This window comes from Ostrea edulis, chromosome 9, assembly GCF_947568905.1.
Source record: "Ostrea edulis chromosome 9, xbOstEdul1.1, whole genome shotgun sequence".
NCBI lineage: Eukaryota > Metazoa > Mollusca > Bivalvia > Ostreida > Ostreidae > Ostrea > Ostrea edulis.
The window spans coordinates 24,946,776-24,962,273 of record NC_079172.1 but is presented as its reverse complement, the minus strand read 5'-3'; the positions used below and the strand labels follow the sequence as shown (position 1 = coordinate 24,962,273).

General features: G+C 34.6%; 1 protein-coding gene and 1 non-coding gene across 3 annotated transcripts in view; both read right to left on the bottom strand.

Annotated features, from left to right (window-relative positions):
• LOC125658461 (GATOR complex protein WDR24-like) overlaps positions 1-15,498 on the bottom strand; it is a 29,097-nt gene that overhangs the window by 8,909 nt on the left and 4,690 nt on the right. For both annotated transcript variants that reach the window (XM_048889725.2, XM_056148964.1), the window contains 13 exons: positions 15,041-15,145; positions 13,944-14,060; positions 13,743-13,820; positions 13,506-13,615; positions 13,253-13,378; positions 12,519-12,653; positions 11,258-11,456; positions 6,564-6,743; positions 4,576-4,682; positions 3,592-3,708; positions 2,975-3,038; positions 2,830-2,877; positions 1,250-1,312 (listed from right to left, as the gene is read on the bottom strand). In XM_048889725.2, the coding sequence (XP_048745682.2) occupies positions 1,250-1,312; positions 2,830-2,877; positions 2,975-3,038; positions 3,592-3,708; positions 4,576-4,682; positions 6,564-6,743; positions 11,258-11,456; positions 12,519-12,653; positions 13,253-13,378; positions 13,506-13,615; positions 13,743-13,820; positions 13,944-14,060; positions 15,041-15,145 (1,449 nt within the window). The remainder of the gene's footprint in view (positions 1-1,249; positions 1,313-2,829; positions 2,878-2,974; positions 3,039-3,591; positions 3,709-4,575; positions 4,683-6,563; positions 6,744-11,257; positions 11,457-12,518; positions 12,654-13,252; positions 13,379-13,505; positions 13,616-13,742; positions 13,821-13,943; positions 14,061-15,040; positions 15,146-15,498) is intronic.
• On the bottom strand, positions 11,037-11,110 carry Trnat-agu (transfer RNA threonine (anticodon AGU)). Its single transcript has one exon. It is a non-coding gene; the product is annotated as a tRNA-Thr (tRNA).

Sequence of the window (15,498 nt, the reverse complement as noted above, 5' to 3'; positions counted from 1 at the left end):
TTCTTGAATATCAATATTATAAATTATTATATAGCTAATAAATAGTCTGTTATAAAATCTGCGTAAAATCTAGAGAATGTTAGCGTTCAATATCCTGAGAATTTATTGAACGCTAACTTTGCATTGCGTAAATTGTGTGCGCCCGAAACATTCCGAGTATGAGCGTTCAATATTAACGTTACCGTAATGACGTAAACAAGCCAAAATGGCAGACGACGGTCCTCCGAATCTGACAGAGCCGGTATTTGATATCATATTCATTTATTTATACAAAATGTTTTACTGTACATAAATTATGATGTCCCCATTCACAAAATCAGTTTGCTTCATGCATTAATGACGGGTTTAATATTGAACTGTTAAGAAATGCAGGATGATATTGCACACCTTCACCTTAGATGCCAATATTGATGAATTCTCGTCTATTTTGGAGTATTTTGAGTGAAAAGGGATATAATTTAACAACTAAATACTTTAGCTATATGATAAACGGGTTATTGAACTTATATTGGTGAATATTGGCACTCGTTGGCTGTCAAAATGCACTCGCAAGCTCGTGCATTTTGACAGCCAACTTGTGCCAATATTCACCAATATAAGTTCAAGAACCCTATAAAATTCATCAAAACAGTTGGACCCATCATCTAATTTGTTTGTATATCAAATATAGAGAGATTTTTAAAGAGATTTTCATAGGTCATTCATAAAGGTGCAAGCCACACTGCAATTGCACCTCCAGAGAGAGAGAGAGAGAGAGAGAAATTTAAAACCATCAATAACATTTGCCCTTATTTATGAGGTGTGGAGAATACTATGTCTCTATGTTATGTAAATGTACAATAGACATCATCCACTACCAGGTTCCCCCGAATTCTGCTTCCTGTACAGACACATTGAGTTAGTGTGGGTTGGGTAGGCATGGATAAAGTATGATTTGTTAAACTGCAGATGCTAGTAATTGTAGCAGACACTCTCCTTCATCACCCTAAGCATTCTCTTTTTTACAGAAAGATAGAATTATAACCTAAAACTTCAAGCCCACTTTGTCTCCTTTGCTGTCATTTGGTTTCAATTTTGGCCTGGTTTTATTTTATTTGGTTTGGTTTCATTTTGATTTCGTTTCACAGTTAACAGGTACCCATAATTTTGCAACGTCTTCATCTAACTTTCATGAGCTTCAAATGAATTTTTAGCCTTCTATAGGAATATCTCGGAGAGTTTTTGATACTTTTCTAGTTTTCCTGTGTACCTGATGTGTGTGACGACTCGTCTGTATCCTCATTACTGATTTCATTCGTGGGAATAGCTGTCACTGAAAAATATTCTAACTAAAGTAGAACATTGTATCAAACACAAGTTATATAGGATTAATAACTGATCAAGCATTTACAGCCATCTAATACAAGTGTTGTCCCAAAATTCTGTGGACTGGACTTAAAACTTTTACAGTATTGATTTAATGTCATAAAAACTGTTATATATTAGCTAGCCTACCAATTATACCATTGTTGACCAATACCCAAAATTTCAACTTCGTACTTCATTTAGCTTTTAGTGAAAATTAATTATTTTACAATAAGGTTGTGTTCAGCGGTGCAACCTGCGATGTCCAGATTTTTTTGCGATGTTCGCGCATCTGAGAGAATCCTTCGAACATGAAATCCTTGATTTTCTTCACTTTTTAAAAGCCATGGTACCCAATGTGCACATACCCTATGCATTCCTAACTTAACCGATAGAATGTGGTGAAGAGACGATTTGCTGATTTCCAAAATTTCTTCAATCTCTCGTGTCTTCCCGAATAGCGTCATCCAGTAATTTTACTGTTTTTTCAGTCTATTTCCTTTGGCTGATCTCTCTTTCCCGTCGTACTGTCCTCATATCCTTCAGACAATAATCTGTGTCATTTGAACACCAGAAAATGAGAAACATCCCTGTGTGATTCTGTTTATTTCAACTTCTTGTGAGTCTCCGTTGGAGTCAAGCCGAGTTCCGTGCAAAATTTACGACTTCTTGCTGCGCTGCATTTGACACTAACATCACCATTTTGCTGGATATTTGCTCCTCCTAACTGTCGCATGATATATCATAATTCATTTAAATATTCCGCCATAATGATAAAATTTTCCAGGTATATAAATGAATATCTTTACAAAATTCCTCCATAAAAATATACTATCAGAAATAAAATGAACAATGTTTTATTTCAGCAATTGTAATTTTGTTTCAATTATCTTAAATCACTATTTTTTACACTGCACTGCTTTATACTTCTCTATAATGAAAAACCTGAATTTTTCCTATTCAATGTCAAGTAATATTAAAACTTTTTACATCTTTTTATTTAAAACTGTTTGCTCTTCATGCTGTAAAAGTTTAATTTCTTAATGACATTAGAGATAATTGAAAAACGCCACTTATACACGGAATTTTGGGACAACACTCTTACATGTTCTAAAATTGAGAAAAAAGAACACTAGAGACCACCGTACTAATGGAAGAGAATAACACATACATGTACACATCCTCTTTCCTGATCATATTCAAATCTTTTATAACCAGTAACCTTGACCTTAGCAAAATGGTGAGGGTGAAGATACACTGTCTGGTCACAAGTAACCTTTATTTTCCAATGTCTCTCATTGTAAGGTGAAATCCTGGACATGGAGTGGGACAGACAGACAGGCAGATGTTAACATGATTCCTAGATAACCCCCCCCCCCCCCCCAAATGAATAACAGGGGACATAATCATAAATTAAAGTGCTAAATTTCAATCAGAATAATAATCATTAGATTATCAATATTGCATCTACTGTTCGGTTCCTACCTGATGTTTCTTGTGGGGCCTCCCTTCTGGCAGTGGTGGACGCTCCAACTACAGAAATAGAAAAACAATCACGATAACGCTCTCCTATCGTCACTTTCACATCTGATGGAGGAAGCTGCTGAGTCCAGATTTTTAACAAACTTACCTAGCTGTTTCGGTTCTGAAGATGACGCAAACATGACTTTTAACATACTCCAACTCTGAGCTACCTATGACAGAAAAGAAAATGGGATTTCCAAAAATTGTATCACTCGCCTTTCCTCTGTGGTTGTTAAGTACACATATTGAAATGAATGAATAAACCAGTTATATCAGTAAGAATGTATAAAACAAGGTACTCTGTGAAAGTACAATGGGTTACTAAGGCTTCATAAAAGATGGATTTGTCAAACAATACAATTCCGAATGACCCTGAGGCGAAAATTTGAGGGAGTGAACAATTTCTTGAGAACAGATAGTTTTAGATGAGAATGGAATGTTTTGGTCAGGGAATGGAGCACTTTGGCCTGGGAATGGAATGCTGAATGATTTGGAAGAAAATAAATAGGCGTGGGAATAGCAGATTCTAGTCGACCATGGAATGGTTTATTCGTTTCTGGATTCTATTCTTGAAAATATTTATCTAGTCACTCCTATATTCTATATGTTGTATAACTGTATATGCTACTGCAGGAAATATTCCCTTAGAGTTTTACATGATTATGCTGAGATTGGAACAGATGCGGTTTATTCTAAGAGTTGATTTTTTCTTCATATATGTACCTGTATATTGTTGTATCTTTCTGCCAGTTCCGAATTATGTTTACACATCTCCTGCAGGGGGGCCCCACACAGCTGGTAGTTCCTGGCACAGTCCACAAAGTAGTCCATCGATAAACACTAAAACAAGATCCAATATAACAGACAAAATAGTCCACTGATAAACACTAAAACAAGATCCAATATAACAGACAAAATAGTCTGCTGGTATTAAACACTAAAACAAGATCCAATATAACAGACAAAATAGTCCACTGATATTAAACACTAAAACAAGATCCAATATAACAGACAAAATAGTCCACTGATATTAAACACTAAAACAAGATCCAATATAACAGACAAAAACAAGATCCAATATAACAGACAAAATAGTCCACTGATATTAAACACTAAAACAAGATCCAATATAACAGACAAAATAGTCCACTGATAAACACTAAAACACTAAAACAAGATCCAATATAACAGACAAAATAGTCTGCTGATATTAAACACTAAAACAAGATCCAATATAACAGACAAAATAGTCCACTGATAAACACTAAAACAAGATCTGTTATAACAATAAAACAAACAAAAATTCAAAATCTCTACATTGTTTCTTTTTTTCTGTTATTCATATGTAAAATTTATGAGTTATTTTCTGTAAAAGAACTGTTTTAATCTATTTTCATCTACATCTACAATGACATGGTTTGGAAGTACACACTGTAACCTTAAAAGATCCCATTCTGACTGAGATACATGCAATATACAGAAAAACTTGATTCCTGTTTAGTCATTTATTTTTCTAACACTCTACCCTCTACCAGTGGCTATCACCAAGTAAACTCATGGTTGTCAAAACAGCCAATTACATAACAAAGTACAGTCCCCGTATAAACATATACAAGTCATCCCTAGAAGCTTCCTACGAAACTACCAGACACATCACAATCCCGGCCTGAATGTATTAATCAATATACAATGAAAGCAAAGTCTTACTTTATCAGCGTTGGCTATCGTGAACATTAAACTATTTTTGTAGGCAAGAAACTCCTCTGTTTTTGACACATCTTTCCTGGTGGTGGTGAAAAATCTTCCTGACTTCACTGAAAACACACAGTGAAATGCTGAATAAGTACTCTACATACAAAATGTACAGTAGCAAAAAGGTGTCTTGCATAGTCACAAATCCACCTGAGATCTCGGCAAGTTAAAGAGCTCCATCTCTGTAGGCCCCATCAACCTGAGACATTGAAAAGTTAAAGAGTTCCATCTCCATAGCAGCAATATACCAAGGCTGCGTTTAAGATTGTAGCCGCTAGCCTAGGGGCAAGGTAAGGTGGCTGATTTGTACCATTTTAAAATTTGTCGGGTCATCTTTTCATTATCTTAAGGTCATTTTGTCGACCTTATGTTATTTCGGGACAAAAAGTAGCTAAATATCGCTTTGTTGTCTTTTTGCCTCAAAAGATCATAACAGCTAGCCCAAGTATGGTGGCTGATTTGTGCCATTTTATACTTTATCGTATTTTTGTTATTTCGAGGCAAAAAGACAACAAAACAATATTTAGCGACTTTTCGTCCCGAAATAACCAAAAGTTGACAAAAGGATAACATTAGCTACTTTTTACCTCAAGATAATGAAAAGACAACAAATTGTAAAACAGCACAAATCAGCCATCTTACCTAGCCCCTAGGTTAGCCGCTACGATCTGCAGCCCAGATAACTCAGAAAGCTCAAGATCTCTATCTCCAAAGTAACAATCAACCAGAGATCATGGCAAGTTAAAATTCTCCATCTCCATGGCAACAATCTACCCAGGCTGCATTCAAGATCGTAGTAGCTACGTAATGCTAGATAGTGGTATGTAATTGAACGAACATCTAGACTAGCCTCTTCAATCCTGAACGCAGCCCATAAATCTCGGAAAGTTAAAGATCTCCATCTCCTTAGCAACAATCAACCAGGAGTCCATTTTACAAAAGGTCTTACGACTAAGACCAGTATTCTAAAATGTTCAATATATTTCCATTTTCGTTAAAAGAATGTGAAAATAAGGTTGTATGTATTTTTCGTATGCTTTTCTTTAGATATACCAGGAATTTACATTTTTAAAAAGTGCAACATTTAAATGCATTGTAAAATGTACTTTTGATCTTAAGTCTTAAGACATTTGGTAAAATGGCGCCCTGAGATCTTGGAAAGTTAAAGAGGTCCATTTCCTTCGCACTGCATTTTCCTAATATACATGTAACATCTCTTATAGCAAACTACTCTGAAAAGATATGGTGTGAAATAATCCTGTAAGGAAATAAAACTTCTGAATAAACTCATTTATCCACTTTTATTGTTAATATTTAGATTTTCTGGCCAAACTTTGTGACATCATAATCATGTTTATAACATTAAACTTACACTTTACAACATTACACTCATAGTATTCTAAATGTGATGTTATAATCATGCTTTATTTACACTTTATAGTCATAGTTATTCTAATTGTAACATTATAAGCATGCTTAATTTCCCAGATTCTCCAAATTTCTTCACAATATTCTAGTTTATTAATAATATAGCTTTGATAACATAGGTCAACATCAAACCTACACTGCTGTTTTACATTTTTCTTCAAACTTTGATGGTAAACCCATGCACAACATCAGATATTCAAAATTCCATTGACAAAACTCTCCTATTTTCTATGCATTTTGCAAAAAATATGAGAATCCACAATTTTGTGAAGTCATATTTCATAGTCAGTTGAAATTCAGAGGTTTTAACTGTCAGTAGAAATTAAGAGGTTTTAACTTTTGCTTAACAATTGTACCTAAATCTAAACCACGTTGTAACTTTTTTGTAAAGTTTTTGATTTTCAAGTGTGAAGAATGACATCAAAAGAACCAACTTTATTTTAAACCATTCATTGAATGTTTATGCATAAATTTATCATTTGAACCCCAAAATATACATTGATTGTTATACTTACCAGTTAGATCTGGTTTTTCTAGAGTAGCATAAGATATATCTCCATGGATACTCATGTCTAAGCCTGCGGGGACCAGTTCATCAGCTGGTCTTTTGGCATCCTTAAACACATGCTGATACAAGTAAAAATCCCTGCTACTGCTGTAGATAACATGGGGGTCATCTCTTCTCCATATAATACCTTGATGAATGTAAGAGTAATGCAAACATCACCTTGTAAAGTAGTCTACTGAATCTACAGAGTAATGCAAACATCACCTTGTAAAGTAGTCTACTGAATCTACAGAGACTCCGGTTATTGTTGTGGTTTGTTTTTTTTTTTGCATGAACATTTATTTTGAAGTAATGTATAAAACAAGAAATTATCACATTCTCCTCAACTCTACCCTTGTTGAAAATGAATGAATTTATGAATGAATGACTGATTTCTAAATCATATCATTTTAAAGCAAATTTGATGAATACTACTTGTAGTATAGGAGAGAGGAGAAAATCTTTGGCTGGACCGGGAATCGAACCCAGAACCCCTGCATTACTACCCTTAGCCAAAATAACTGGAAATTTTCCATTGAAATAAAATTGAAAATCAATTGAAATAGCAGTTATCATTGAAATACCAGTATTTTATCAGTGATTTGCTTTTGGGGTTCATTAGAACAGTTATTTCATGACCATTGAAATACCTGTTTTTGGATAAATGTACTTTCAATACCTTAAATTTACCAGTGAAACACAAGTTTTTCTTAAAACTTGATAATCAATGCTATAAATATACATTGTTACACCAGTTAATTTCTATTACAGTTTTTCTGTTTTCAATGGTGAAGCATATCTTAGTCTAGTCAATCTAAAAGTTATATAAAAGTTTCCATCCTCTAAACCTTTCATCAGAAATTGATATTGATATAATTGATCACAAATTTTCCCTGAGACAGGGACTTTTGGACCAAGGTCATTTTGTAAAGGTCAAGGTCACTCGGAACATATACCTTATGTAAGTAAAAGTTTTTGAAGTTATGAATATTGACACCAAAATAACTACCCCCCCCCCCCCCCCCCCCACCCCCCCCCCCCGGTAAAAAAAAGTTTTAAAAATCCTAGTTAATAATTCTCAAAAACACGGCAACCACCCCCCACCCCCCCCCCCCCCCTTCATCCTTCATTTAAAATGATGCTACGTATCAACGTAGTAACCCCAACCCCCCAAAATGCAACGTACTTTATAATGGGTGGCTCCCCCCTCCCCCGGCCACTCTTTTTTATTTTTGTAGTAGTGAGTGGGAAGATTAGGTAGAGGTTATGAGTATTGGCTCCATGTATTGAATGACTCTCTCTCTCTCTCTCTCTCTCTCTAACACAGCTATATGATTTTCAAAGAAGTCGATATCGAGAATATTAAAATCTGGTAGGTCCCCCCTCTGAAAAAACAGTAGATTAAATAGATATCGGTAAATCGGCTGTTTCTTTCGACACGATTCCTGGATCTGCCCTTGATCCTCTCGCTTCTTCAGGATGCTTGCGCAGACTCCACATGACGTCATTTAAGGCATTTGAATTTCTTTCAACGTGGAGTGTTGGACGAGTGAATATATTTGATCAACATGTTTGCAGCGATATATTATACTGATGACAGGAAAATAGAAGTGGTCCATTCTAAGAAGTGAATCGGTTGGAAAATGCAAACAAACATTCACAACTTTCAACTTGTTGTATAGAGACTGTGACAAATTGTAGCTACTTGATGATGCGCGGGGCGGGAGAGTTGGATTCAGAGACGCGATGTCGACTACGATGTGAACAAAGGTAAGCATTTCTTTCGTATAAATTTCAAGTGCAATCAAATGGGCCTGTCACGAATTTGATCCTTTTCTATATAGACTATACAATAAATTATAGTGCGGGGGCCTAAATTTTGCAGCCCTTCACCGGCAATGGTGACGTCTCCATATGGTAAAACATAGCGCAGATTTCAATTCACTGCGATGATTTACATGGATGTAGTTAGACGAAAATATCGAGATTAAAGGTGTGTTTCTTAATTAGATCTTAGGAGTCGGCAGTTTTATCTGTAAGGGTATACACTATACAATATAAATAACAAACACTAAGCTCTTCGCGAAGGAAGCGACAGGAATGCAACCCAATTTTGGCAAAACACAACACGCGGCCCGGTATGATTTAACTAAATATGACAGTGGAAATGTCCCACCTGATTTCTGGAACGACCACGGTAAATAACGTTGACAATTTAGATTTATGAAACATCACAATGTGTAATGTACATAATATATTTTTGAAAATACATATTTCTGTAGACTGTCCTGACTACAATTTTATTTCTACATGTTACATAAATGTGGGGGAAAATACTCGTCTTATGATTCTTCTTTTATTTTATTTTATTTTTTTATTTTTGTAGATTAAGCTTGATGAATCCTACAACCTGTTAATAGATGCGAGCAAGATTACCAGGCGGCGCCGGACTTGGACTTGTTGCTGCATTATTTTACTCCAACATATCTGGCAGCACACTTGACAGCAATAGGATTGAGATCGTCAATACTATACAGCTAATTCAAGGTATAGTAGACTATGAATCCTAAATCATATTCAATATTAAATTTGAGATATTGACACAATTTGAGATACAGTTGTTGTCTTCGGACAGGCTGCATTTTTAAAAAGTTTCTTCACTGATAAGTTCTATAGTATTTTACAAATTTTGCCCTTAAGTCAATTGATAAGCTTTTCCCCTTAAGCTATTAATATAACAATAATACACATGAAATATCTGACCTGTTCATGGAATTACTATATTGTATCTTGTCAAGTCAAAGTCAACCACTTTGTCATTTTACTACCATGTTTTATTTAAATTCTTTCTATTGTTTTATCATTTCCTTTATAGCTCTTGCAGGTCTTTTATTAGTATATTATCAATGATTATTAGCACAAGCATTGCACAGTGCATAGAAACTATATGTAATTTTGTGCTTTATAAATGAATAAAATAATAAATTATATATATATATATATATATATATATATATATATATATATATGGCCCCTAGAGGCACTGTCAGTTGTCTTGATAACTAGTATATATATATATATATATATATATATATATATATATATATATCTGTGTGTGTGGAGTAATTACTGCAGTTCACTACAGCTCAAAGATCTCGTTATCTCTAATTCATTAAACTTAAACGAAACCTTTTTATTTTACAGAATACTTACAAAAGCAGTTCAAATGTGATAATGCCACACCCCTCATAAAAAGAAAATGCCTGGACATTGCCAGAAGCCGGAAATTGATTGATTCAGTGTTACATTGAATTTATAGGACGTGTACTAGACATGAAATCTGCACAATGGACTTTTCCTTGTTGTGCAGACATTTCTTAAATGTTAACTGTAGCACACTCGTGCTTGTTGCTCCAATGGAAGCAGCCATTTCGGGCATAGTAAGATCCAGATTGGACCAGAAACAATTTTTGTTCCGGAATTTAAAAGCAGTCGGTTTTGAGTCCAGGTCGGTCGGGCAACGGGAAACGGACATAAACTTGAAAAAACAGGCTTTAGAGGAATACACCGTAAAAATTTGAAAGAAAATTGTATTTATGACATAATACATTTTGATGTATGCTTTCATCATTTTGTTGATGGCAGTGATCAACTGTTGAATGTTCAAGTCCAGTTTTATATTTTCTTAAACAATGTTGTAGAATATAAAGCAGCAAAAAGAATGTGCATTTACCTGATCATATTTCATTACATTGTCAACAAAATTTCATTAAGCAGTTTTCCTGTTAATAGTAAATAATTAAAAAAAAGAAAAAGATTTTTCAATAGATTTTTAATGTATATTTATGAGCTATTATTTATTTTTCCATTGATTTTACAGTTAATTTTGATGTCATTTAACTGGCTCAAGCTCATTTACATATTTCGCTTATTTCAATGAGGTTTCAATTGAGTCTCAATGGAGTTTCACTGCATTTTCAATGAAAACTGGAAAATCACTGGCTCAAGCTCATTTACATAATTCGCGTATTTCAATGAGGTTTCAATTGAGTCTCAATGGAGTTTCACTGCATTTTCAATGAAAACTGGAAAATCAATGCTTTTTCTAGGTTAGAATTGTATTGCTAGTTTTATTTGAATTTGTGATACTGGTATAACACTGTTCTTTCAATGGTCAGAATAAAACTACAAAAGTAATGGAAATTTAATGCCATTCTTTTTTCTAAGGGTAGTCAGGTGCTCTAACCACTGAGCTATCCAGGCCGATATCCACGGTCTGTATAGCCCTAATTACTACATTCCTCCCTCCTTAAGATCAATTATAATTTTATAATTGTCCTTCAATATCAACCCAGGTTCATTTAGCCCCTGGCAGGCCAACCTGCAAATCCAGTGGTGGTCAACAGCACCAAATGTAGTATAGGAGAGAGGAGAAAATCTTTGGCTGGACCGGGAATCGAACCCGGGACCCCTGCATTACTAGTCAGGTGCTCTAACCACTGAGCTATCCAGGCCAATATCCACGGTCCGTATAGCCCTAATTACCACACTACTCATAATTTACCCTGGTTTGATCAAATTCTTAAAATCTCTGTTTAATGAAAATGAAAACAAAATGTCATGCGAGATGCATTTTAAAATCAAACACAGAAAAAGACCAACCAGTAGCTACATCTGTGTGTCTGTCAAAAGAAGCAAATGGTACATAGGGTCTGTTGATGTCCCACACGCTGACGGAAAAATCCACCACAAATGAACAACTGGCAATAAAGTGGCGTCGCTGGGGGCGCCACCGTATCCTAGCAACAGATGCCAAAGTGTGGATCTGATGCACAACCTGGTTTTTAGGAAAGTCCCAGATCTGTGAAGTACATTAGAAACAATCAATTTAAAAGTAAGTATTTCATTTTCACATTTTGCTGCAGTATAATACCTTTCTGATTTAACAGCAGAATGAATATTTACGAAATAAAGTACAAGTTTTCATGGATATTGCAGGATAATCTCCTCGATCTCGAAATAATTTGAAATATAAAAGCTGAAGATTTTACAGTTGTATATCTAAAACAACATTTCGAGATCAAGGAGGTTATCCTGCATCATCCATGAAATTAAGAATGTTATTGCAATCTATTTTACTACGGCTCAGAAATATAGAGCTGATTATCTACCTAAACAGTTAGAAATTAGGTCACTTTGTGATGTCATGGCAGTTTCCAAAATGGACAAGGCCTACATGTTTTTTGCTGACCAAAAAGGTGAAATGGTAGGGTATATTAGATCTCTTTTGAAAAATATTTCAAGTACATCGTATTCAGCTTGATGTTGACCGATTAAATCAACTGCCTTCAATACAGAGTCCAACAGAACTACACAAACGTGGAAGAGGGTTAACTGTCTGTGCATCGCCATGTTTGTTTACATGTGTATCGATCTCGGAATAGATTTCTAACATTTGTTCAAAGCAATACTCAACATCTAGTCAGATTGATGACATAAAATCAACATGTGCAAGGCAATTTTTTACATTTCAAACCCATAGATTTATTCTTAATGTGTAAGTGAGACGTAAATTAATTTTCTCATAATCATTTATTACGTATGAAGGTATATCGCAGAATAATGACTGCAACATTCCTTTGATCTTTGCAAGAACCATGGTAGAATCATACATATTTATCAACAAAAAATGTACATCTTAATGTAAATCACTTATAATTCTGAAACTTTATCTCCACAATACTGCCTGGTCGAATTGATCAGTAAAATATTGACTTTGTCAACATTTGATTTGTGCATACAGAGCTATTCACAGGAACCTTCTTTTTGCGTAACCTAAAAATTTTCAAAAATATACCATAATTTACTGTAGTTTACTTTTGACTCAATATTTTCTAAACTCTAGCAGTAAATCAGTTTTTACTTTAATTGTTTTATCTCGGCCACCAGTGGCAAACAGGTGCCTCTCTTCTGGGTGCCAGTCTACAGTGAAGACGGGGCCATTGTGGGCTGCAGTAATTTGTTTCTCTGGGCGATCCGGACGCCGCATATCCCACATCTGAAACCAATAGAAGAGCTACACATACAATATCAAAACACCTCAATAACATTGATCTTCAAATGTGAACAAAATTTTTTGTAACAGTGTAGAAGATATATCCCTTTTCCCCCCCAGCTTTTACAGAATATTATGCTTGTGTTTTAAAAACATTAATTGTACCAGCATATGAAATAGCAATGCATGCTACAATTGTTGGGTGATAGTAATTATGTGAGCCCCAGGGGGATTCCCAAGAGGGCTCACATGATTAACGCTGTCCTCAACCCTAGTCAACAATAATTTTGTTTAAAAAAAGACTTCTAGAGAGTTTAATTGGAGTTTTAAATATTCCTGATGAACCTTGGTGTTATTCTAAACTAAATCAAAAGTGAACTTATCACAGTTTTAAGACCTCAAAGCCAGATCTTAGCATATAGATCTTAGCATATATATCTTAGCATACAGATCTAAGAATACAGATCTTAGCATACAGATGTTAGCATACAGATGTTAGCATACAGATCTAAGAATACAGATCTTAGCATACAGATCTAAGAATACAGATCTTAACATACAGATCTAAGAATACAGATCTTAGCATTGCTTTTAAAACTTACGTGCACATTGCCACTCTCATCAGCCGCTGCAAAGAAGAAGTCATTGAAACGTGGAGGACACCACTGCACATCCCTGATACTGTTCCCTGATTTAAATACTGTGCTAGAGGCATGTTTGCGAAGATCCTGTTCCAAAGATAAAATTAGTATAACCCAAGAAATTTTGGAATAACTACATAGCATTGAGCATTATATATGTGTTTTTAAAAAAAGAAAGAAATGCATTTTGTGCACAATCCATAATAAAACTTACAAATATATGCATGCTTCCATCTTGAGATCCACTGAGCAACAGATGAGCATCATTCTCATGGAAACGCACGCGATTGACTGTTCTAGTGTGCTGACCAGAAAAGACAAACTCTACAAAATGAGAAAAGAATGAAATGAAAAATTCTTGCTTCAACTAAAACCTTAGGTTTTACTCCAACCCCCCTGCCTCATGTAACTATGTACATGTATGCAGCTAGAATTATAAGTGCACATGTACCTTGTTTTGAGTGGGAGTGCCGATTTAAATCCCAAAGTACCACAGATCCATTGGTGGCTGCAGATGCTAGGTAGTGATCTGAAAAAAAAATGTGCATCAATCCTTACTTTCGCATTCATAAATTGTTTCTTGAACATTTTTCTACAGAAAATTCATCTGTTTACTGTCACACAAGAACACACAGCAGTGAATCGTCTGTACCTTCTATGTGATTCCATGCTACATCTGTAGAGCTGTAATTCAAATTGAGATTTTTTCCCACTCTGAGGTTCAACTTTTCTTCAAACTTTTCTTCTTCAATGTTATAGATCTTGAATACTGAAAATGAAGTGATTATAAATTATTCGTATTCCAGGAAGATTTTCAATGAATACTTATTGGTGGATTTACAGAATTTTGAATTTTGAACTAAAGTACCAATAAATGGACACGTAATTTTTCAGCAGTACAATACACAGGTTTCAAGATACATCTTTTGTAGAACTCCAGTACATTGTAAGGCGCGAAACAATATGTTTACATGCGGGAGTGGGACAAATATTCGTCACTGCATAAGTGAATGTGCTAAGTAAGTTTCTCATACACTGTTTTATCATCCAAATTCGACTAAAACACAAACTAAGTGATATGTATTTGGGTATAATTAGATACATGAAATTCTTACTATATCACATTTCGTTGCTCGTACATATTTATTATATCCAGGATATTACTTGCAAATATGACATTGCTTTTATGTTTCCACTTTAGCAAAACATTTCTTTTGAATTATGCTATATTTCGTACATTTACATATTCAAAGAGAAGCCGATTTTAATACATTTTATCATCTTCCTCACTGACTGTAGGACTTAGGCATTCAAAGTTCCACTAAATGCACCTCCTACACAGAAGAGCTCTTATCTCAAAACTGGCATATTATGACTATCTACTCCGACACTTAAACAATAAAGGAAGAAAATATACATTACAGAAATAATACATCAAGTTTAATGCACGATTTATTTATTTTTTATGAATATATCAGAGAAACTGTAAACTTTCCATTTCTACCAGCCACCACAACGTCAGAGATATCCTTCAATATACAGCCTAACCTCGCTATCTCGAACTCGAAGGGACTGAGAACAAACTTTAAAATATCTGAGGATTCAAAATATTGAGGGTAAAATAATTCAAAGAATAAGTGGTTAGAACTTCTGAATCACTTCGATATATCCATGGTATTCGATATATCTGTATTCAAGTTACCAAAGTTACCCAAAGTTCAACTGTATCTGGGAAACATTAAAACTTACCATTTCTACCAGCTACCACAACTTGAGAGTTATCCTTGCTTGTGTCAAGAGCATTAATGGCTCCCTCACAGTTCACACGAATTGTTTGCAATGGGTTTGGAGAAACTGCAAATATAAATATCTTTACTACAGCAACATAGGCAACACCTGCTGTTCAGTACATTTATCTTTGATACATTAATAAGTTATTGTTTAAATTCAATTACGGTACTACAGAAGCATGATTTAAAGCATTGGGTCACGTCAATATGACAGGAACAGATCATCAGATCAAACAAGTCTGGTCAGACATTCTGCACCTGTGAACGAGACATCAACTCTTCAAATCCAGTTACTGTAGGAAAGATAAATTCATCATATATATCTAAATACAAGATTAAATGTTAACAAATTTTTAAAATTATTGATTAGTAAACAATAAAATGAAATTAGTTCTGTGTATGCAATCTTGTCTCAGA